At 42.7% G+C, this 26465-nt stretch overlaps 1 protein-coding gene and 1 long non-coding RNA gene across 2 annotated transcripts in view; one reads left to right on the top strand and one right to left on the bottom strand.

The window, feature by feature from the left end:
• The window catches only part of CLPB (ClpB family mitochondrial disaggregase), a 476081-nt gene that overhangs the window by 365297 nt on the left and 84319 nt on the right, over window positions 1-26465 (bottom strand). Inside the window, exons 8-13 of the mRNA XM_063432786.1 lie at window positions 25153-25230; window positions 24213-24268; window positions 19330-19374; window positions 18677-18838; window positions 8449-8605; window positions 7509-7582 (exon numbers count right to left, since the gene is read on the bottom strand). Of these exons, the coding sequence (XP_063288856.1) occupies window positions 7509-7582; window positions 8449-8605; window positions 18677-18838; window positions 19330-19374; window positions 24213-24268; window positions 25153-25230 (572 nt within the window). The remainder of the gene's footprint in view (window positions 1-7508; window positions 7583-8448; window positions 8606-18676; window positions 18839-19329; window positions 19375-24212; window positions 24269-25152; window positions 25231-26465) is intronic.
• LOC134573219 (uncharacterized) overlaps window positions 19409-26465 on the top strand; it is a 137123-nt gene continuing 130066 nt past the window's right edge. The window contains exon 1 of the long non-coding RNA XR_010085309.1: window positions 19409-19422. This is a non-coding gene — a long non-coding RNA (uncharacterized LOC134573219). The remainder of the gene's footprint in view (window positions 19423-26465) is intronic.

Here is a 26465-nt window from a genome sequence, read left to right as displayed (position 1 = left end):
TACAGGAGATTAATAAATAGAACACAAAGTCACAGGAGTGAGAAATGGACCAGAAACCTTGCTCTCAGGCTGGGTCTGGTCTTCTACAAAGGAGTCTCTTGATTCTGTAACTGACTTGAAGCTTAGGAAGCTCTGCTTCTCTTCCGATGTCTACCTAGCAGCATGTCCTTAAAGGAGTTGCAAATTTTTCTGATGCTGCTGCAGGTGGCTTCATTTTTGCACAGACGTCTAGAGGCACATTGAAAGATTGTCCCCATAAAAAAAGCTGCAGTGAAGAATCACTTCCATGGTTTCATTTATCAGCCTTTGCACATACATGAAAATATAGAACTTTTCCATCAGTAGAGATGATCTTCACACTCACAGTGGGACACTTTTTGAAGATTTACATTTAAGCATCATCAGCCCCTCTCGACAGCCCAGAGGGGGTATTTCATGCAGAAAGTGAGAGCAGTACACTTTGTTAGACAGTAACTGGAGGGACATGATCCAAGGGGTCTGATGACGGAGTGTCTTCAATGCCATGGTCTGCTTGTGCTGAACAGATATGAATAACTGGAAATATAGCATTAGGATTTTGTACATTCAAAAACAAAGAATTAGGGTTTTTAGGAATTTAGGTAACTTTAAATATTAATTTCCTAAACTTGAATAATAAAATGATATGGAACAGAACAGGTTGAAAATGCTTGCTCCGGTAATGAGTATTTATAGGTATGATGAGATCACTGGTTCACCACTCGGTTTGTTAATGAATTGATAAAGAACACCAACATCTATGGTTTGACATAGATAACACGCTCCTCCTGCTGCTGCATAGTAAATTCACCAGATCATGAAAACTCTTTGTAGCCATTTCAGTGTCTCCACATGGAATCAGACGGTCACTGCAGCAAAGTGGAAACCGATTTGGGAGTGAATCTGATGCTAATAGACTTTAAGAGTTAATGTCCCATATGATAACCGCCCATGGGCTGCAATACATACAATGTGTGGCTATTTAATGGAGGGGTTAATGCCGTGTGAAATGTCCCATGTCATAGGAGCCCACGGCTTGGTACTTGCAATGAAGGGGTTAATGCAATAGAACTGCCACACGTGACAGCAGCCCACTGTTTGAAATACTCTTGTGCCCATCGGTAAGTGAATCTTTGGTGAAAGCGGAATCGATGTGGCGTGTATGAAATGCCCATTAATTGGACGCTGTGTCCATTACGTTCTGGGCTCCTGGAGCTGAACGTGAAATTAATTCCAGGTACATTTATTTCCGTGGGAAATCAGATTTAGGCCAGGGGCCTGGGAACAATCCAAACCAGAAGATATCGGCTACCAAACGAGAATCCACACAGCAGCTCAGGATTGGCACAGAAAAATCCCATGAGGGATCTGTCACGTACAGCTCTCAGCAACAGGCACAAAGAGGTTAAAACTCCTGCCACAAAATCCACGGCCCACTACAGAGGACAAAAACGGAACATGACTTAACATACAATTATGCTTTAATAGAACACATCGGGCCAAACACAAGATACATATTGTCCCTTTTGTAGTCCTTTATATCACCAGGACCTGCAGCTTAATCTGTGAATTAGGGATAGACCAGGAAGACATGTATCTTACAGCCATCCAATCCTGATTAGAGTAAGTGTTGTGTGTATTTTATAACCCACAGCTTAATCTGTGAATTAGGGATAGACCAGGAAGACTTGTATCTTACAGCCATCCAATCCTGATTAGAGTAAGTGTTGTGTGTATTTTATAACCCACAGCTTAATCTGTGAATTAGGGATAGACCAGGAAGACTTGTATCTTACAGCCATCCAATCCTGATTAGAGTAAGTGTTGTGTGTATTTTATAACCCACAGCTTAATCTGTGAATTAGGGATAGACCAGGAAGACTTGTATCTTACAGCCATCCAATCCTGATTAGAGTAAGTGTTGTGTGTATTTTATAACCCACATCTTAATCTGTGAATTAGGGATAGACCAGGAAGACTTGCATCTTACAGCCATCCAATCCTGATTAGAGTAAGTGTTGTGTGTATTTTATAACCCACAGCTTAATCTGTGAATTAGGGATAGACCAGGAAGACTTGCATCTTACAGCCAGCCAATCCTTATTAGAGTAAGTGTTGTGTGTATTTTATAACCCACAGCTTAATCTGTGAATTAGGGATAGACCAGGAAGACTTGTATCTTACAGCCATCCAATCCTGATTAGAGTAAGTGTTGTGTGTATTTTATAACCCACAGCTTAATCTGTGAATTAGGGATAGACCAGGAAGACGTGTATCTTACAGCCATCCAATCCTGATTAGAGCATTTTATAACCCACAGCACTCGGCAGTAGATTCATTCATAAAAAGCCATGAATAAATGCACTGTGCAATAAAACAGAATCCATGTTTATTCATTCAGTTCACTGAATAGCCCAGCTGATAAGCGTGCACCATACAAGCACATGTACACGCAGAAGATAATCCAATTTTCCCTGAATGCATACAGTATAACAGTGTACGCAGGGGAACAGGAACATAACTTAACCCAGGAGCACAGGTGGTAATGGTGTTAGGGTAGAAAATATTTTTACACCAAGAAACACCAGCAACATTTCAAGTGCACTTGGTAACGGTGTACGAAGAGAGGTCACGTCTGTCTAATAATGGTGCAATAAACACTAGACTAGGGCAGATTTCACATGGTTAATGCAGTTTCAGCCCCCTCTGTGAATGTATACCCAGAGGCTGACTGATGTCACGGACGTCTTAAAGGAATTAACTTATTTACAGGTTTAACTGTCCTAAACCTGCGGCCTTTTATTCTAATCTCCCGTATCCCTGTTAGATTGTAAGCTTATAGACTAAGCTGCTAAACCCTTTGTATAATCGTGCTACTTATACAAGACAATAGGAGCAAAGGTAGGGTTTTCCTTTTATGTACTGCACCATCAAAAACCTCTGTTACCACTAAGCTTTGTACAGTGTCAGGGATGCTACAGCACTAACAAAATAGAAAAATAAGACGTGTCTTATACTTATCGCTGCTCCTATAGAGATTATTCTAACAACCAATCACCAACTGCGCATGAACTGTGTGTCTCTCTGCTCCTACAGTGATTATTCTAACAACCAATCACCAACTGGGCATGAACTGTGTGTCTCTCTGCTCCTACAGTGATTATTCTAACAACCAATCACCAACTGCGCATGAACTGTGTGTCTCTCTGCTCATACAGTGACCATTCTAACAACCAATAACCAACTGCGCATGAACTGTGTGTATCTCTGCTCCAACAGTGATTATTCTAACAACCAATCACCAACTGCGCATGAACTGTGTGTGTCTCTGCTCCTACAGTGATTATTCTAACAACCAATCACCAACTGCGCATGAACTGTGTGTCTCTCTGCTCCTACAGTGATTATTCTAACAACCAATCACCAACTGCGCATGAACTGTGTGTCTCTCTGCTCCTACAGTGATTATTCTAACAACCAATCACCAACTGCGCATGAACTGTGTGTCTCTCTGCTCCTACAGTGATTATTCTAACAACCAATCACCAACTGCGCATGAACTGTGTGTCTCTCTGCTCCTACAGTGATTATTCTAACAACCAATCACCAACTGCGCATGAACTGTGTGTCTCTCTGCTCCTACAGTGATTATTCTAACAACCAATCACCAACTGCGCATGAACTGTGTGTCTCTCTGCTCCTACAGTGATTATTCTAACAACCAATCACCAACTGTGCATGAACTGTGTGTCTCTCTGCTCCTACAGTGACCATTCTAACAACCAATCACTGACTGCGCATGAACTGTGTGTCTATCTGCTCCTACAGTGATTATTCTAACAACCAATCACCAACTGTGCATGAACTGTGTGTCTCTCTGCTCCTAAAGTGACCATTCTAACAACTAATCACCAACTGCGCATGAACTGTGTGTCTCTCTGCTCCTACAGTGATTATTCTAACAACCAATCACCAACTGCGCATGAACTGTGTGTCTCTCTGCTCCTACAGTGATTATTCTAACAACCAATCACAAATTGCGCATGAACTGTGTGTCTCTCTGCTCCTACAGTGACCATTCTAACAACCAATCACCAACTGCGCATGAACTGTGTGTCTCTCTGCTCCTACAGTGATTATTCTAACAACCAATCACCAACTGAGCATGAACTGTGTGTCTCTCTGCTCCTACAGTGATTATTCTAACAACCAATCACCAACTGCGCATGAACTGTGTGTCTCTGCTCCTACAGTGATTATTCTAACAACCAATCACCAACTGCGCATGAACTGTGTGTCTCTCTGCTCCTACAGTGATTATTCTAACAACCAATCACCAACTGCGCATGAACTGTGTGTCTCTCTGCTCCTACAGTGATTATTCTAACAACCAATCACCAACTGCGCATGAACTGTGTGTCTCTCTGCTCCTACAGTGATTATTCTAACAACCAATCACCAACTGTGCATGAACTGTGTGTCTCTCTGCTCCTACAGTGACCATTCTAACAACCAATCACTGACTGCGCATGAACTGTGTGTCTCTCTGCTCCTACAGTGATTATTGTAACAACCAATCACCAACTGTGCATGAACTGTGTGTCTCTCTGCTCCTACAGTGATTATTCTAACAACCAATCACCAACTGTGCATGAACTGTGTGTCTCTCTGCTCCTACAGTGACCATTCTAACAACCAATCACTGACTGCGCATGAACTGTGTGTCTCTCTGCTCCTACAGTGATTATTGTAACAACCAATCACCGACTGCGCATGAACTGTGTGTCTCTCTGCTCCTACAGTGATTATTCTAACAACCAATCACCAACTGAGCATGAACTGTGTGTCTCTCTGCTCCTACAGTGATTATTCTAACAACCAATCAAGCAATCACCAACTGTGCATGAACTGTGTGTCTCTCTGCTCCTAAAGTGACCATTCTAACAACTAATCACCAACTGCACATGAACTGTGTGTCTCTCTGCTCCTACAGTGATTATTCTAACAACCAATCACCAACTGCGCATGAACTATGTCTCTCTGCTCCTACAGTGATTATTCTAACAACCAATCACAAATTGCGCATGAACTGTGTGTCTCTCTGCTCCTACAGTGACCATTCTAACAACCAATCACCAACTGCGCATGAACTGTGTGTCTCTCTGCTCCTACAGTGATTATTCTAACAACCAATCACCAACTGAGCATGAACTGTGTGTGTCTCTGCTCCTACAGTGATTATTCTAACAACCAATCACTGACTGCGCATGAACTGTGTGTCTCTCTGCTCCTACAGTGATTATTCTAACAACCAATCACCAACTGAGCATGAACTGTGTGTATCTCTGCTCCTACAGTGACCATTCTAACAACCAATCACCAACTGCGCATGAACTGTGTGTCTCTCTGCTCCTACAGTGATTATTCTAACAACCAATCACCGACTGAGCATGAACTGTGACTCTCTGCTCCTACAGTGACCATTCTAACAACCAATAACCAACTGTGCATGAACTGTGTGTCTCTCTGCTCCTACAGTGATTATTCTAACAACCAATCACCAACTGCGCATGAACTGTGTGTCTCTCTGCTCCTACAGTGATTATTCTAACAACCAATCACCGACTGAGCATGAACTGTGACTCTCTGCTCCTACAGTGATTATTCTAACAACCAATCACCAATTGCGCATGAACTGTGAGTCTCTGCTCCTACAGTGACCAGACCGAGAATTAACTGTGTGTCTCGCTGCAGCGATCATTCTAACAACCAATCACAGACTGAGTATGAGCTGTGTGTCTCGCTGCAGCGATCATTCTAACAACCAATCACAGACTCAGTATGAGCTGTTTGTCTCGCTGCAGCGATCATTCTAACAACCAATCACAGACTGCGTATGAGCTGTGTGTCTCGCTGCAGCGATCATTCTAACAACCAATCACAGACTGAGTATGAGCTGTGTGTCTCGCTGCAGTTAATTGTAAAGAATATTAGTCTGGATAGTGATACATGATTTTATGTAGTTAGGTAGATTGTTATGCGGTGGTAGAAAATACCACTTGAAACAAAGTAACAACCAGAGTTGGAAAGGACACTAATGTCACCGGGAGTACTTCATCTCATTGCTCCTGTATGTTTAACCCTTGAAGGAAAAACAAGCTGATTTTCACAAAGTGCAATGTTTACCTTAACCCCTTAAGGACCAAACTTCTGGAATAAAAGGGAATCATGACGTGTCACACATGTCATGTGTCCTTAAGGGGTTAAAGGGTTAAACACGTCTATATGGCTGCTTCCACAGCGCTGACTGTGCAAAATTCTGTCACATGACACGGACGCTCATATGAAAGTACTGAATGCAATGCTTTCCTGTGGGCCAATGGGGAAGCTAGAATATGGACGATGCACTCACCACGAATGTCCATCAGGTCCCTAATGCTGCTCTGTGAGGATCATGTGACCATCACCGGACAAACATAAACGACATGGCAGGAGGCGGGCAGTGCCAAGGGACACAATGGCGTTAGTAGTGTAGGTATGTATTCCTAACGCTATAGTGCTCCTTTAATCACTGGACTGAGAATTATGGGATACTGACAAGTTATAATGTCGAGTAGACCAGGAATAACTACATAAATGTAAAAAATGAATGAACCTAATTTGTTTATCTGCTATTGAATTTGATTAAAGGAACACTATAGTCACCTAAATTACTTTAGCTAGATAAAGCAGTTTTAGTGTATAGATCATTCCCCTGCAATTTCACTGCTCAATTCACTGTCATTTAGGAGTTAAATCACTTTGTTTCTGTTTATGCAGCCCTAGCCACACCTCCCCTGGCTATGATTGACAGAGCCTGCATGAAAACAAAACTGGTTTCACTTTCAAACAGATGTAATTTACCTTAAATAACTGTATCTCAATCTCTAAATTGAACTTTAATCACATACAGGAGGCTCTTGCAGGGTCTAGCAAGCTATTAACATAGCAGGGGATAAGAAAATCTTAATTAAACAGAACTTGCAATAAAGAAAGCCTAAATAGGGCTCTCTTTACAGGAAGTGTTTATGGAAGGCTGTGCAAGTCACATTCAGGGAGGTGTGACTAGGGTTCATAAACAAAGGGATTTAACTCCTAAATGGCAGAGGATTGAGCAGTGAGGCTGCAGGGGCATGTTCTATACACCAAAACTGCTTCATTAAGCTAAAGTTGTTCAGGTGACTATAGTGTCCCTTTAAATCCATGGTGTGCGCTAAAAGTAATTGTAACAGGTGGGCCTTTAAACAGCTTGAAACAGAAAATTAGGAGAGAGAGCGTGTGTGACAGTTATTACAGATTTAAAAAACAAAAACGCTATAAATCCTGACTAGTGATATGACAGGTGACAATTTCTGTAAAGGATGTGATTGGCTGAGAATGAACAGATCATTGGTGGTCGGTCAGGTGGTCCATGTCAACACTATAACGGACCTCTCATTCCATGACAATACCTTCAGAATGGGCCGGATGACGTTCTCCTTGAACTGCTTAGAAATCGTTATCTTCTCACTTGTCTGAATGTCATCTGTAAAACAGAGAGGTTGCAACAATGAGCCCTGTGCTCACACTACGCTGGCACAGAGCCCTGTGCTCACACTATGCTGGCACCGAGCCCTGTGCTCACACTATGCTGGCACCGAGCCCTGTGCTCACACTATGCTGGCACCGAGCCCTGTGCTCACACTATGCTGGCACCGAGCCCTGTGCTCACACTATGCTGGCACCAAGCCCTGTGCTCACACTATGCTGGCACCGAGCCCACGCTCACACTACGCTTGCACCGAGCCCTCGCACACACTACGCTAGCACCGAGCCCACGCTCACACTACGCTGGCGCCAAGCCCTCACTCACATTACGCTGGCGCCAAGCCCTCACTCACATTACGCTGGCGCCAAGCCCTCGCTCACACTGGGATCACCCTCACACTGAGCTGCTGAAAGGACGGCTCAGGAAAATGCCTGGGAACCTGACAGCACAAGAGGGCTGCTGGGAGGATGGTTCAGGAAAACGCTGGGAACCTGTCAGCACTAGAGGGCTGCTGGGAGGTCGGCTCAGAAAAATGCTTGAAGCCTGTCAGCACAAGGGGGCTGCTGGGAGGACCGCTCAGGGAAATGTTGGGAGCCTGTCAGCACAAGAGGGATGCTGGGAGGATGGTTCAGGAAAACGCTCGGAACCAGAACAGGAGGCCATCTCTGAACTTGTAAACCTTGAAACATAACAGGAGGACTGTTCAACTCAGTGAGCTAGAAATAAAGTTAGAAACTTCTTGCATTAACTGTAGACCAAAGGGAAGCGGAATTGTCAAGAAACTACGTGAAACCAGAGTTTGTAATGTGCGTCATTATGAGATGGGAAACATGCATCAGAGACATTATAATCAAGGCACACACCTAAATTCTCAGCAAACTTCTTCCTGCTCATCTCCTGGGCCTCCTCCCTCAGCTGCAAAGCATGCTGGGCAATCTCATCACTCCCAGCATTACAAGTCATGATAAAGATGGCATCTTTACATTCAATAGTCTTCCCTTTCCCATCCGTCAAACGGCCCTAATAAGAGAAAAGAACATGAGACTACTTTATTAAATAAAAAACAGCTTACCTGGCCGGATACAGACACATGCCTGGACTGCCACAGCCTACTTAATGTGTTAACCCATTAACTATTCGTCCTCTTCCTTCAGACTGCACGCTCTTAGCAATGTAAACCGGTTATATCACCAACTACCTGCAGTCGCACAGAACTGCTCAATACAGTGTTACATAATCAGATGAGATAGTTAATAGCTAGTCTTCCAGAAGTTCTCATTGCACGCTGGATTCCCTGCAGGGTCAGCTCAGCCTCAGGAGGCCCCAGATCACAGAGACTCTCAGAGAGCGAAACGTTGTGTGTACAGGAGGAGGGGGGCGCTTCACACCTGTAATACTACGGACAATGTATAGAAAAAGTTACTATATCACGCCGGGCACAGAGACTCTCAGAGAGCGAAACGTTGTGTGTACAGGAGGAGGGGGGCGCTAAACACCTGTAATACTACGGACAATGTATAGAAAAAGTTACTATATCACGCCGGGCACAGAGACTCTCAGAGAGCGAAACGTTGTGTGTACAGGAGGAGGGGGGCGCTAAACACCTGTAATACTACGGACAATGTATAGAAAAAGTTACTATATCACACCAGGCACAGAGACTCTCTGAGAGCGAAACGTTGTGTGTACAGGAGGAGGGGGAGGGGGGCGCTAAACACCTGTAATACTACGGACAATGTATAGATCGAGTTACTATATCACGCCAGGCACAGAGACTCTCAGAGTGAAACGTTGTGTGTACAGGAGGAGGGGGGCGCTAAACATCTGTAATACTACGGACAACGTATAGACCAAGTTACTATATCACGTCAGGCACAGAGACTCTCAGAGAGTGAAACGTTGTGTGTACAGGAGGAGGGGGGCGCTAAACACCTGTAATACTACGGACAATGTATAGAACAAGTTACCATATCACGCCAGGCACAGAGAATCTCAGAGTGAAACGTTGTGTGTACAGGAGGAGGGGGGCGCTAAACATCTGTAATACTACGGACAACGTATAGACCAAGTTACTATATCACGTCAGGCACAGAGACTCTCAGAGAGTGAAACGTTGTGTGTACAGGAGGAGGGGGGCGCTAAACACCTGTAATACTACGGACAATGTATAGAACAAGTTACCATATTACGCCAGGCACAGAGAATCTCAGAGAGTGAAACGTTGTGTGTACAGGAGGAGGAGGGGGGGGGGGGGCACTAAAAACCTGTAATACTACGGACAACGTATAGATCGAGTTACTATATCACGCCAGGCACAGAGACTCTCAGAGAGTGAAACGTTGTGTGTACAGGAGGAGGGGGGGGGCGCTAAACATCTGTAATACTACGGACAACGTATAGAACAAGCTACTATATCACGTCAGGCACAGAGACTCTCAGAGAGTGAAACGTTGTGTGTACAGGAGGAGGGGGCACTAAAAACCTGTAATACTACGGACAACGTATAGATCGAGTTACTATATCACGCCAGGCACAGAGACTCTCAGAGAGTGAAACGTTGTGTGTACAGGAGGAGGGGGGGGCGCTAAACATCTGTAATACTACGGACAACGTATAGAACAAGTTACTATATCACGTCAGGCACAGAGACTCTCAGAGAGTGAAACGTTGTGTGTACAGGAGGAGGGGGCACTAAAAACCTGTAATACTACGGACAACGTATAGAACGAGTTACTATATCACGCCAGGCACAGAGACTCTCAGAGAGTGAAACGTTGTGTGTACAGGAGGAGGGGGGCGCTAAACATCTGTAATACTACGGACAACGTATAGAACAAGTTACTATATCACACCAGGCACAGAGACTCTCAGAGAGCGAAACGTTGTGTGTACAGGAGGAGGGGGGCGCTAAACACCTGTAATACTACGGACAATGTATAGAACAAGTTACTATATCACGCCAGGCACAGAGACTCTCAGAGAGTGAAACGTTGTGTGTACAGGAGGAGGGGTGCTAAACACCTGTAATACTACGGACAACGTATAGAACGAGTTACTATATCACGCCGGGCACAGAGACTCTCAGAGAGCGAAACGTTGTGTGTACAGGAGGAGGGGTGCTAAACACCTGTAATACTACGGACAACGTATAGAACGAGTTACTATATCACGCCGGGCACAGAGACTCTCAGAGAGCGAAACGTTGTGTGTACAGGAGGAGGGGTGCTAAACACCTGTAATACTACGGACAACGTATAGAACGAGTTACTATATCACGCCGGGCACAGAGACTCTCAGAGAGCGAAACGTTGTGTGTACAGGAGGAGGGGTGCTAAACACCTGTAATACTACGGACAACGTATAGAACGAGTTACTATATCACGCCGGGCACAGAGACTCTCAGAGAGCGAAACGTTGTGTGTACAGGAGGAGGGGTGCTAAACACCTGTAATACTACGGACAACGTATAGAACGAGTTACTATATCACGCCGGGCACAGAGACTCTCAGAGAGCGAAACGTTGTGTGTACAGGAGGGGGGGGCACTAAACACCTGTAATACTACGGACAACGTATAGAACGAGTTACTATATCACGCCAGGCACAGAGACTCTCAGAGAGTGAAACGTTGTGTGTTCAGGAGGAGGGGGCACTAAAAACCTGTAATACTACGGACAACGTATAGAACAAGTTACTATATCACGCCAGGCACAGAGCTGGTGACAGATGGCAATGTACAGGAGAGGAATCCTTCTTGGGTTCCAAAGATTAACATGCCGTTTATTGCCTGTCGAGCTCCTGCTCCAGGAATTGATTTCACATTTGGCTGCTGCCGCTATGATCTATGCAAGCAGGATGGCTTTATTAATCCTGGAGCTGGGAGAATGGAAAGGACGAGAATAAAGTTTTATTAGCAGGCAGAGGAGGGAGACGGGGGAGGGCGGCCTCAGAGGAGTGATAGTGGAAACTCATATACTTCATGCTGTCTCCAGCGCGGGCAGAGTAACGTTCCGCTGCCGCGATATCGACTAAACGTTCAGCTTTAAATGAAGCAATAACTGGCGGGAAGGACCTATAGGTCAGACGCAGGTATTTATATAGCACCGACAGAATGTGCAGTGGTGTACAATAATACATCTATCTGCCTGGCCAGAGATTGCCTGAATGGGGTATTATTTAACTCTTCCAGGGACACACCCTCTGTGACAGTTTGATAAACCAGGAGATATCTGGTACAGTCACATCTTCCAGTGTGAAATGAATCAATAAACAGACAATATCGCCTAACGCAGCGCTGTACAGAAATTCCGACACTTTACCTATTTATAGATTCTACTTGTATCATAGCTTCATTCAGTCTACTCATAAATGTCACTCAGTATCAATGTTACAAAATACATACATGTATTATTAATATGTATACAATGGATGGACTAACAGACAAGTATTTGTAACCAGACGAGTTGGACGCACAGAAACAGGGATTGAGAACCTGCTCAATGAGCTCACATGCTAGTGGTAATGGGGTAAGTACATGCTAGTGGTAATGGGGTAAGTGTAGGGTAGTAAGGAGGTTGCTAGAATAGTATTTAAATATAAAATCATAAATAATAGAAGTGTTAAATGTTAATTAAATCTTAAAGAGACACTACAGTCACCAGAACAACTACAGCTTATTGAATTTGTTCTGGTGAGAATAATCATTTTCTTCGGGCTATTTGCTGTAAACACTAGGTTTTCAGAGAAAATGCAGTTACATTACAGCCTAGTGATACCCCCACTGGCCACTCCTCAGATGGCTGCTAGAGGTGCTTCCTGGGGCAGTGCTGCACAGTGTGACTGATATTCACTGACTCCACCCTTTGCATGCAGACACTGAACTTTCCTCATAGAGATGCATTGATTCAATTCATCTCTATGAGGAGATGCTGATTGGTCAAGGCTGTGTTTGACTTGTGCTGGGTCTGCCCCCGTTCTGCCTCCTTGACAGTCTCAGCCAATCCTACAGGGAAGCATTGTGATTGGCTCAGACCACTACTTCTGATGATGTCAGCAGGCAGGTCAGAGGCAGAGCTAGTATCTGCAGACTTGAATACAAGTAAGATTTTACTATATTTAGGAAGGCAAGATGTGGTTTTAACACTTTAGGGTCAGGAATGTTTGCGTTCCTGACCCTATAGCATTCCTTTAAGAACATCTAATGGACATTATTACCTTCCATCAAACTGTATATGAGGTGAAGGAGGGGGGAGGGTATCCAATAGCCCTTATTTACCTCCATCATATGGTACATGGGATGAAGGAGGGGGGGTGGGGAGGGGGGTTGTTGGGTGGGAGGTGGGATCTAATGGGCATTATTACCTTCCGTCATACTGTACATGGGATGAAGGAGCGGGTGGGATCTAATGGAAATTCCAAGGGGCGAAGAGAGGGAATATAACGGCCCTTATTACTGCACATGGGGTGAAGGGGCATCTAATGACCATTATTACCCTCCATCATACTGTACATGGGGTGAAGGAGGGGGGAGGGCATCTAATGGTTATGATTACTCTCCATCATACTATACATGGGGTGAAGGAGGGGGGATGGCATCTAATGGCCATTATTACTCTCCATCATACTATATATGGGGTGAAGGAGGGGGGAGGGCATCTAATGGCCATTATTACTCTCCATCGTACTATACATGGGGTGAAGGAGGGGGGAGGGCATCTAATGGCCATTATTACTCTCCATCATACTATACATGGGGTGAAGGAGGGGGGAGGGCATCTAATGGCCATTATTACTCTCCATCGTACTGTACATGGGGTGAAGGAGGGGGGAGGGCATCTAATGGCCATTATTACTCTACATCGTACTATACATGGGGTGAAGGAGGGGGGAGGGCATCTAATGGTCATTATTACTCTCCATCATACTATACATGGGGTGAAGGAGGGGGGAGGGCATCTAATGGCCATTATTACTCTCCATCATACTATACATGGGGTGAAGGAGGGGGGAGGGCATCTAATGGCCATTATTACTCTCCATCGTACTGTACATGGGGTGAAGGAGGGGGGAGGGCATCTAATGGCCATTATTACTCTCCATCGTACTATACATGGGGTGAAGGAGGGGGGAGGGCATCTAATGGCCATTATTACTCTCCATCATACTATACATGGGGTGAAGGAGGGGGGAGGGCATCTAATGGCCATTATTACTCTCCATCGTACTGTACATGGGGTGAAGGAGGGGGGAGGGCATCTAATGGCCATTATTACTCTACATCGTACTATACATGGGGTGAAGGAGGGGGGAGGGCATCTAATGGTCATTATTACTCTCCATCATACTATACATGGGGTGAAGGAGGGGGGAGGGCATCTAATGGCCATTATTACTCTCCATCATACTATACATGGGGTGAAGGAGGGGGGAGGGCATCTAATGGCCATTATTACTCTCCATCGTACTGTACATGGGGTGAAGGAGGGGGGAGGGCATCTAATGGCCATTATTACTCTCCATCGTACTATACATGGGGTGAAGGAGGGGGGAGGGCATCTAATGGTCATTATTACTCTCCATCATACTATACATGGGGTGAAGGAGGGGGGAGGGCATCTAATGGCCATTATTACTCTCCATCATACTATACATGGGGTGAAGGAGGGGGGAGGGCATTTAATGGCCATTATTACTCTACATCGTACTGTACATGGGGTGAAGGAGGGGGGATGGCATCTAATGGCCATTATTACTCTCCATCATACTATACATGGGGTGAAGGAGGGGGGAGGGCATTTAATGGCAATTATTACTCTCCATCGTACTGTACATGGGGTGAAGGAGGGGGGAGGGCATCTAATGGCCATTATTACTCTACATCGTACTATACATGGGGTGAAGGAGGGGGGGAGGGCATCTAATGGCCATTATTACTCTCCATCATACTATACATGCGGTGAAGGCAGAGGGGATGGCATTTAATGGCCATTATTACTCTACATCGTACTGTACATGGGGTGAAGGAGGGGGGAGGGCATCTAATGGCCATTATTACCCTCCACTGTACTGTACATGGGATGGAGGAGGGGAGTATTGGACCACCCATTCCCATACACATCTATTTTTGTTTTTAAATTATAGGATTTCTAAGGCTGTTTGTGGCAGATTGTGGGTATTTATAACAGTCTGCGAAGTTAGTGCATCAGATAAAATATGTTTAATGGTTGGTAATGACATCTTTAGACATTTCATATTTGCAGACTATAGTCTTTACTAATAAACCCAGCCTCTATTAATCCCAATTTTAAGGATGAGACTGTTCGTTAATACTGTGCTTGGCCCCAGGGAGCCAGAGCATAAAACTTCACAGTGAAATTAACCCCCGGGTACACACACTGAAACACTCTATAGTGAAATTAACCCCCGGGTACACACACTGAAACACTCTATAGTGAAATTAATCCCCGGGTATACATACTGAAACACTCTACAGGGAGTGCAGAATTATTAGGCAAGTTGTATTTTTGAGGATTAATTTTATTATTGAACAACAACCATGTTCTCAATGAACCCAAAAAACTCATTAATATCAAAGCTGAATATTTTTGGAAGTAGTTTTTAGTTTGTTTTTAGTTTTAGCTATTTTAGGGGGATATCTGTGTGTGCAGGTGACTATTACTGTGCATAATTATTAGGCAACTTAACAAAAAACAAATATATACCCATTTCAATTATTTATTTCTACCAGTGAAACCAATATAACATCTCAACATTCACAAATATACATTTCTGACATTCAAAAACATAACAAAAACAAATCAGTGACCAATATAGCCACCTTTCTTTGCAAGGACACTCAAAAGCCTGCCATCTATGGATTCTGTCAGTGTTTTGATCTGTTCACCATCAACATTGCGTGCAGAAGCAACCACAGCCTCCCAGACACTGTTCAGAGAGGTGTACTGTTTTCCCTCCTTGTAAATCTCACATTTGATGATGGACCACAGGTTCTCAATGGGGTTCAGATCAGGTGAACAAGGAGGCCATGTCATTAGATTTTCTTCTTTTATACCCTTTCTTGCCAGCCACGCTGTGGAGTACTTGGACGCGTGTGATGGAGCATTGTCCTGCATGAAAATCATGTTTTTCTTGAAGGATGCAGACTTCTTCCTGTACCACTGCTTGAAGAAGGTGTCTTCCAGAAAATGGCAGTAGGACTGGGAGTTGAGCTTGACTCCATCCTCAACCCGAAAAGGCCCCACAAGCTCATCTTTGATGATACCAGCCCAAACCAGTACTCCACCTCCACCTTGCTGGCGTCTGAGTCGGACTGGAGCTCTCTGCCCTTTACCAATCCAGCCACGGGCCCATCCATCTGGCCCATCAAGACTCACTCTCATTTCATCAGTCCATAAAACCTTAGAAAAATCAGTCTTGAGATATTTCTTGGCCCAGTCTTGACGTTTCAGCTTGTGTGTCTTGTTCAGTGGTGGTCGTATTTCAGCCTTTCTTACCTTGGCCATGTCTCTGGGTATTGCACACCTTGTGCTTTTGGGCACTCCAGTGATGTTGCAGCTCTGAAATATGGCCAAACTGGTGGCAAGTGGCATCTTGGCAGCTGCACGCTTGACTTTTCTCAGTTCATGGGCAGTTATTTTGCGCCTTGGTTTTTCCACACGCTTCTTGCGACCCTGTTGACTATTTTGAATGAAACGCTTGATTGTTCGATGATCACGCTTCAGAAGCTTTGCAATTTTAAGAGTGCTGCATCCCTCTGCAAGATATCTCACTATTTTTGACTTTTTTGAGCCTGTCAAGTCCTTCTTTTGACCCATTTTGCCAAAGGAAAGGAAGTTGCCTAATAATTATGCACACCTGATATAGGGTGTTGATGTCATTAGACCACACCCCTTCTCATTACAGAGATGCACATCACCTAATATGCTTAATTGGTAGTAGGCTTTCGAGCCTATACAGCTTGGAGTAAGACAACATGCATAAAGAGGATGATGTGGTCAAAATACTTATTTGCCTAATAATTCTGCACTCCCTGTATAGTGAAATTAATCCCCGGGTACATACACTGAACCATTCTATAGTGAAATGAATCCCCGGGTACACACACTGAAACACTCTATAGTGAAATGAATCCCCGGGTACACACACTGAAACACTCTATAGTGAAATTAACCCCCCGGGTACACACACTGAAACACTCTATGGTGAAATTAACCCCCCGGTACACACACTGAAACACTCTATAGTGAAATTAACCCCCGGGTACACACACTGAAACACTCTATAGTGAAATTAACCCCCGGGTACACACACTGAAACACTCTATAGTGAAATTAATCCCCAGGGTACACACACTGAAACACTCTATAGTGAAATTAATCCCCAGGGTACACACACTGAAACACTCTATAGTGAAATTAATCCCCGGGTACACACACTGAAACACTCTATAGTGAAATTAATCCCCAGGTACACACACTGAAACACTCTATAGTGAAATTAATCCCCAGGGTACACACACTGAAACACTCTATAGTGAAATTAATCCCCGGGAACATACACTGAAACACTCTATAGTGAAATTAACCCCCGGGTACACACACTGAAACACTCTATAGTGAAATTAATTCCAGGGTACACACACTGAAACACTCTATAGTGAAATTAACCCCCCCGGGTACACACACTGAAACGCTCTATAGTGAAATTAACCCCCGGGTACACACACTGAAACACTCTATAGTGAAATGAATCCCCAGGGTACACACACTGAAACACTCTATAGTGAAATTAATCCCCAGGGTACACACACTGAAACACTCTATAGTGAAATGAATCCCCGGGTACACACACTGAAACACTCTATAGTGAAATTAATCCCCGGGTACACACACTGAAACGCTCTATAGTGAAATTAATCCCCGGGTACACACACTGAAACACTCTATAGTGAAATTAACCCCCGGGTACACACACTGAAACACTCTATAGTGAAATTAATCCCCGGGTACACACACTGAAACGCTCTATAGTGAAATTAATCCCCGGGAACATACACTGAAACATTCTATAGTGAAATTAATCCCCGGGTACACACACTGAAACACTCTATAGTGAAATTAACCCCCGGGTACACACACTGAAACACTCTATAGTGAAATTAATCCCAGGGTACACACACTGAAACACTCTATAGTGAAATTAACCCCCCCGGGTACACACACTGAAACACTCTATAGTGAAATTAATCCCCGGGTACACACACTGAAACACTCTATAGTGAAATTAATCCCCGGGTACACACACTGAAACACTCTATAGTGAAATTAATCCCCGGGTACACACACTGAAACACTCTATAGTGAAATTAACCCCCCGGGTACACACACTGAAACACTCTATAGTGAAATTAACCCCCGGCTACACACACTGAAACACTCTATAGTGAAATTAACCCCCGGGTACACACACTGAAACACTCTATAGTGAAATTAATCCCCGGGTACACACACTGAAACGCTCTATAGTGAAATTAATCCCCGGGAACATACACTGAAACATTCTATAGTGAAATTAATCCCCGGGTACACACACTGAAACGCTCTATAGTGAAATTAATCCCCGGGAACATACACTGAAACACTCTATAGTGAAATTAACCCCCCGGGTACACACACTGAAACACTCTATAGTGAAATTAACCCCCGGGTACACACACTGAAACACTCTATAGTGAAATTAACCCCAGGCGCTCACACTGAAACACTCTATAGTGAAATTAACCCCAGGCGCTCACACTGAAACATTCTATAGTGAAATTAACCTCCGGGTACACACACTGAAACACTCTATAGTGAAATTAACCCCAGGCGCTCACACTGAAACACTCTATAGTGAAATTAACCCCCGGGTACACACACTGAAACACTCTATAGTGAAATTAACCCCCGGGTACAGACAACAGATATAGTTGTAATAATAAAAGATGGCCACATTCTGTAGATAAGGATTTATCAGAGTCCCAAAGGTGAGCATATTACACGAGTAAGAGAAGAACATCAGTTTGCCCACTTACCTCATCAAATAACTGGAGCATTATAGTGAGCACATCAGGGTGGGCTTTGTCCACCTCATCAAAGAGAACAACCGCATTCGGGCATTGCTTCAGCTTCTTGGTCAGCTGGCCACCTTCTTCATGCCCTACGTAGCCAGGCGGGGAACCAATGAACTTAGCTACCTAATGAAAGGAGAGCACAACGGATTGGATGTATTAGGTGAGGCTTCAGTGTTAGGATGTTAGGATGACTGAAAGTTATCAACCCTCCATCACTGGTACGGAAGATACAGAATAAACCATGGCGGCAGCATCTCGCTAAGTACCCATGTACCTTTCAGCTTTGGGCCATAAAAGTGCATACTGCTGACAAGACTAGGCGCAGGGAACCAGCACAGCAAATACAAACTGTTACATGTTTTAACAACCCAGGGAAGCTGAATTTAGATTGGATATTGCAGACACATTGCCAATTCCAGGCATTACGTTCTGAGAGTACCTGGTACGAAATGGATGTAGGTTTATACATTCTACTTACTATCTGTCTTAGCGGTCAATGTATCCATTACTATGTAAAGATCATTGTAGAATGATAGTTAACATCACACACAAAACGGCTTACTAAGTCGGCAAATGAGGTAGTATAGTCCCCCTGTTAATCTAGCTTTGCGTACCTCGTGCTTCTCCTGGAATTCGGACATGTCCATGCGGATAAAGCCCTGTAAGAAAGCAGCGTGAGAAAGGTGACGACATAGGACACTGCTGCGGTAGGTACAGCATTTAAATAATATTAATAAATGATCATCTAAGTATTCAACCTTGAAATACTACCCTAGTTATTTTAAACATTCAGTTAATTAATAAACCAGTCCCACTGTGTTACTGACCGACTCATTCCACCTACAAAACCCATTCCTGGTCATTAACACATGGATGGCATCGAATAAACCTGAACCAATCTGTTACTGACCGACTCATTCCACCTACGAAGACCATACCTCGCCATTAACCCATGTAACACCTGAACCAATCTGTTACTAAGTGACTCATTTCATGGGCAAAACCGATATTATCTACCAAAAATAACGCTCACACCGATATTATCTACCACAAATAACGCTCACAACGATATTATCTACCACAAATAACGCTCACACCGATATTATCTCCCACAAATAACACTCACAACGATATTATCTACCACAAATAACGCTCACAACGATATTATCTACCACAAATAACGCTCACACCGATATTATCTACCACAAATAACATTCACACCGATATTATCTACCACAAATAACGCTCACACCGATATTATCTACCACAAATAACGCTCACACCGATGTTATCTACCACAAATAACGCTCACACCGATATTATCTGCCACAAATAACGCTCACACCGATATTATCTACCACAAATAACATTCACACCGATATTATCTGCCACAAATAACGCTCACACCGATATTATCTACCACAAATAACGCTCACACCGATATTATCTACCACAAATAACGCTCACACCGATATTATCTGCCACAAATAACGCTCACACCGATATTATCTACCACAAATAACATTCACACCGATATTATCTGCCACAAATAACGCTCACACCGATATTATATACAACAAATAACGCTCACAACGATATTATCTACCACAAATAACGCTCACACCGATATTATCTACCACAAATAACATTCACACTGATATTATCTACCACAAATAACATTCACACCGATATTATCTACCACAAATAACATTCACACCGATATTATCTACCACAAATAACATTCACACCGATATTATCTACCACAAATAACATTCACACCGATATTATCTGCCACAAATAACATTCACACCGATATTATCTGCCACAAATAACGCTCACACTGATATTATCTACCACAAATAACATTCACACCGATATTATCTACCACAAATAACGCTCACACCGATATTATCTACCACAAATAACATTCACACCGATATTATCTACCACAAATAACATTCACACCGATATTATCTACCACAAATAACATTCACACCGATATTATCTACCACAAATAACATTCACACCGATATTATCTACCACAAATAACATTCACACCGATATTATCTACCACAAATAACATTCACACCGATATTATCTACCACAAATAACATTCACACCGATATTATCTGCCACAAATAACGCTCACACCGATATTATCTACCACAAATAACATTCACACCGATATTATCTACCACAAATAACGCTCACACCGATATTATCTACCACAAATAACATTCACACCGATATTATCTACCACAAATAACGCTCACACCGATATTATCTACCACAAATAACATTCACACCGATATTATCTACCACAAATAACATTCACACCGATATTATCTACCACAAATAACATTCACACCGATATTATCTACCACAAATAACATTCACACCGATATTATCTACCACAAATAACATTCACACCGATATTATCTACCACAAATAACGCTCACACCGATATTATCTACCACAAATAACATTCACACCGATATTATCTACCACAAATAACGCTCACACCGATATTATCTACCACAAATAACATTCACACCGATATTATCTACCACAAATAACGCTCACACCGATATTATCTACCACAAATAACATTCACACCGATATTATCTACCACAAATAACGCTCACACCGATATTATCTACCACAAATAACGCTCACACCGATATTATCTGCCACAAATAACGCTCACACCGATATTATCTGCCACAAATAACGCTCACACTGATATTATCTACCACAAATAACGCTCACACTGATATTATCTACCACAAATAACGCTCACACCGATATTATCTACCACAAATAACGCTCACACCGATATTATCTACCACAAATAACATTCACACCGATATTATCTACCACAAATAACATTCACACCGATATTATCTGCCACAAATAACGCTCACACCGATATTATCTACCACAAATACCGCTCACACCGATATTATCTACCACAAATAACGCTCACACCGATATTATCTACCACAAATAACATTCACACCGATATTATCTACCACAAATAACACTCACACCGATATTATCTACCACAAATAACATTCACACCGATATTATCTACCACAAATACCGCTCACACCGATATTATCTGCCACAAATAACGCTCACACCGATATTATCTACCACAAATAACGCTCACACCGATATTATCTACCACAAATAACATTCACACCGATATTATCTACCACAAATAACATTCACACCGATATTATCTGCCACAAATAACGCTCACACCGATATTATCTACCACAAATACCGCTCACACCGATATTATCTACCACAAATAACGCTCACACTGATATTATCTACCACAAATAACATTCACACCGATATTATCTACCACAAATAACGCTCACACCGATATTATCTATCACAAATAACGCTCACACCGATATTATCTGCCACAAATAACGCTCACACTGATATTATCTACCACAAATAACATTCACACCGATATTATCTACCACAAATAACGCTCACACCGATATTATCTACCACAAATAACGCTCACACCGATATTATCTACCACAAATAACGCTCACACCGATATTATCTACCACAAATAACGCTCACACCGATATTATCTACCACAAATAACGCTCACACCGATATTATCTGCCACAAATAACGCTCACACTGATATTATCTACCACAAATAACGCTCACACTGATATTATCTACCACAAATAACGCTCACACCGATATTATCTACCACAAATAACGCTCACACCGATATTATCTACCACAAATAACATTCACACCGATATTATCTACCACAAATAACGCTCACACCGATATTATCTACCACAAATAACGCTCACACCGATATTATCTACCACAAATAACGCTCACACCGATATTATCTACCACAAATAACGCTCACACCGATATTATCTGCCACAAATAACGCTCACACCGATATTATCTACCACAAATAACATTCACACCGATATTATCTACCACAAATAACGCTCACACCGATATTATCTGCCACAAAGATGGTACCAGCCTCAAATAACACACACACATGCCACAAATAACACACACATGTATAATAACTGTCATGGACAACAGATACACAGAAATTACCTGCCACAAATAACACAGACACAAACACACACACAGATATTACGAGGCAGAATAAACCACACTTCTGAAGAAGCCCATTCCTGGGTGAAACGTTTCACTGGATACCGGTTTCACTTTGTTTTTATACTAATAAAGCATTATTTTTATTATAGCTTTTGGTTCCATTTTATTTTACTTTTTATCTACATCCTACTGCTGCTCCAGATCCAGACTGGCTGTTATATCCCAGGTGGGGGGATAAAGCTGAATACTACCAGAACAAGTCATTGCTCTGGAAATTGTAAGAAGAATACTGTCTTTTCTTACTTATATCCCAGTATTCGATATACTACACGATTAAGAAAATACTTACCTATAATAAGAGTATGTATATATATTTGACAGTCAACAGTGTTGACACAATTTTTCAGTTGAAGCACTTCACGTTGTTGGCGTGGTTTACCACACCTTTCTTTTTTCACAATAAACCACACACAGATATTACCAGTAACAATAACGCACACACAGATATTACCAGTAACAATAACGCACACACAGATATTACCAGTAACAATGACGCACACACAGATATTACCAGTAACAATGACGCACACACAGATATTACAGCCACTATAACACACACAGATATTGCTCAGCATTACAACAGACATAACAGCACACACAGACAGTAGCTGCCACAATAACACACACATTTATTGGCAGACATAACAGCACACACACACACAGATATTGCTCTGCATTATAACAGACACACACAGATATTACCAGTAACCATAACGCACACACAGATATTACAGCCACTATAACACACACAGATATTGCTCAGCATTATAACAGACATAACAGCACACACAGACAGTAGCTGCCACAATAACACACACATTTATTGGCAGACATAACAGCACACACACAGATATTACCAGTAACCATAACGCACACACAGATATTACAGTCACTATAACACACACAGATATTGCTCAGCATTACAATAGACATAACGGCACACACAGAAGCTGCCACAATAACACACACATTTATTGGCAGACATAACAGCACACACCGACAGTAGCTGCCACAATAACACACACACACACACACATTTATTGCAGACGTAACAGCACACACACACACAGATATTGCTCAGCATTATCACAGACATAACAGCACACACAGACAGTAGCTGCCACAATAACACACACACATTTATTGGCAGACGTAACAGCACACACAGACAGCAGCTGCAACAATAACACACACACATTTATTGGCAGACATAACAGCACACATACACATATTGCTCGGCATGAAAACATATTCCCAGAGAGCAGCAGTGATGAATAAAGGGAACAGACATCATCCGCAACAAAGATATTACCTTCTTCAGGTCCTTGTGTAGGTATCGTGCGGTTTGCTTTGCCAACTCGGTTTTGCCTTGAGAGACATGACGGAGAGTGACATTAGTGTAAATATATATTCAATCTAAGGATTTACATAGAACCTGCACAGACCAAGCCCAAATATCACTGTGTGTACACCTGTAACTAAAGGGTGGATTTAGTATTGTCATACTAGGAACTGCTAAAATGCACGTCTCATAAACCCCTGCTGGACTGTGGGTATCTCTGGGTTCCCACAAATAATAAAGGCTGGACCTGCATTGGCTGAAAGATTTCATTCAATAGGTAACCCTAGAATTCTCATAATCCTCCAGTTTTCATAGCTAAGCAGGGATCATTGACATCCTCCTGCTTAGAGGGAACACCAACGTTTATAAAATAATCAGGGTATTTTTGTAAACGATGAACCTCGGTTAGGTAAATCTTGCGGCAGAGTTAATACACGTTCTGACATTTATCAACAATTAATGTTGAGTAATAATTTGAAGAGTATGTAAGGGCAATGGCAATAGTTACTACATTGGGCAAACTGTGTTTAATAAATATATTCTATGTATTTCGATGTTAGCGCTGCACAAAACGTATTGCTCTAGAAGTGAAATGACATGAAATAGGGGATGTTCACTAAACAGAGAATTGCGATTAGATGACAGCAGTGACAATTAATTTGCAGAATTTAAGGTAAAAATACTGATTTCCAAACAATATTCAAATCCGCTCAAATGGAGATTTTTTTTGATCCCCAACTCAGCTATTTGTCCTGGTTGGTTGTCAGTTATCACCTATTTAAAGCATCCATTTATTTTAGCCTATCTCAAAATTCGAAGTTGATGATCATTAAACATAAATGAGATAATTAAAATCAGAATACCAGAAGGGACTTTATTTTGGCTAAAAGCAAGAGTAATATGTCTTCACCTATACCAGACGACCCCATGAAGAGGAAGACTAACGGATGCTCTTCATCGTACCAGCCGTTCTCCTTCCTGCGGATGGCTGCCCTCAGAAGTGTGGTGTGGTGGTAGTGGGGGGGGGGGATACGGATCACAACATATGGAAGGAGAAAGAAAGAAAAAAAAAATCCTTATAAATCAATGACACAAAACCAAGTATAATTATCACTAAGTATACACAATGTTTTACTGCTCTGCTCTCACTCACAGTCCTCAGGCCCATTAGAGAGGTCTAATTCGATTAGCTGGCAGTGCCCGAGAGGAGGCTAATCACGTTAGTATGGATATGGAAACCTGCCCAGAGCCCATCTCGGATAAACTTTTTCCTGGATGTGCACTCAAGGGTTGCCAGGGAGACTGGAGAAAAGGGATGGACACAGAGTGGGGGGAGGAGGGGGTGAGCGATGGGGTCATTTTAAAATTCTCTTGTTAGGGATGATTTGGTGGGCTTTGCTGGCGGTTTGTCTCATGCACAGATTTGGAGGGCAAGGGCTGAGCCCCAAGGACACAGCGACCTTGGTGAGTTTACTGTGCAAGCTATCGCTCGGCGCTGCATGGGAGAGGAGAAAAACCGCTTAATTACGTCATCTACGATGTCTATCCTCCCAGCCTTTACTACATTACATATAGTGTTAAATTCTATCCACAGCAAGATACTATGGTTAGCTTTAACTTTCTGTTAGCTTAACAATGTTTTGGGAATTTCAATAAAATTGACCAGGCCACATGAATCACTAATTACTATTATTGATATTTATATAGCGCCAGTTTATTCCGACACACAGGACAAGCTAGTCCCTGATTGGTTAGAGTTTTACTGGCACTCTGTATTACACAGACCCCACATATGTAACACACACACCAAGGTTCATATAGAGCAACAACTGCGGATCTACCAACGGAGAACATCTAAACTTTATCTGGATTTACCCAGAACACACTATCAGGTCTGGCCTGAATGGACACACTCAAAGAGGGGGTTGCAAAGCAGCAATGGTCAGGAGAGCTCACCATTCCAGTGAGGGTTCCATATAAAGTGCAAAGCTTGGGCAATATCTGAAAGAGGAGCAACTGCCAGAGAAACCAATGGAATGTTCCCATTCATCATTTCACTTGTAGAACTTTGTCCAGAATCCATGTTTACACAGAGCTCCAAAAAGAATCACTTCCTGCTTACACGTTCCCAAATGGATCCAGACTGTACAGTTAGATGAGATTTATAAAGGATGCCCTTTGCAGGGTGAGGGAGAGGGAAGACAGATGTTCAGTATAATCTGG

The sequence above is a fragment of the Pelobates fuscus genome, chromosome 1, assembly GCF_036172605.1.
Source record: "Pelobates fuscus isolate aPelFus1 chromosome 1, aPelFus1.pri, whole genome shotgun sequence".
Taxonomy (NCBI): domain Eukaryota; kingdom Metazoa; phylum Chordata; class Amphibia; order Anura; family Pelobatidae; genus Pelobates; species Pelobates fuscus.
The sequence above is the reverse complement of the archived record's forward strand: the minus strand, read 5'-3'. Positions and strand labels throughout refer to the sequence as shown.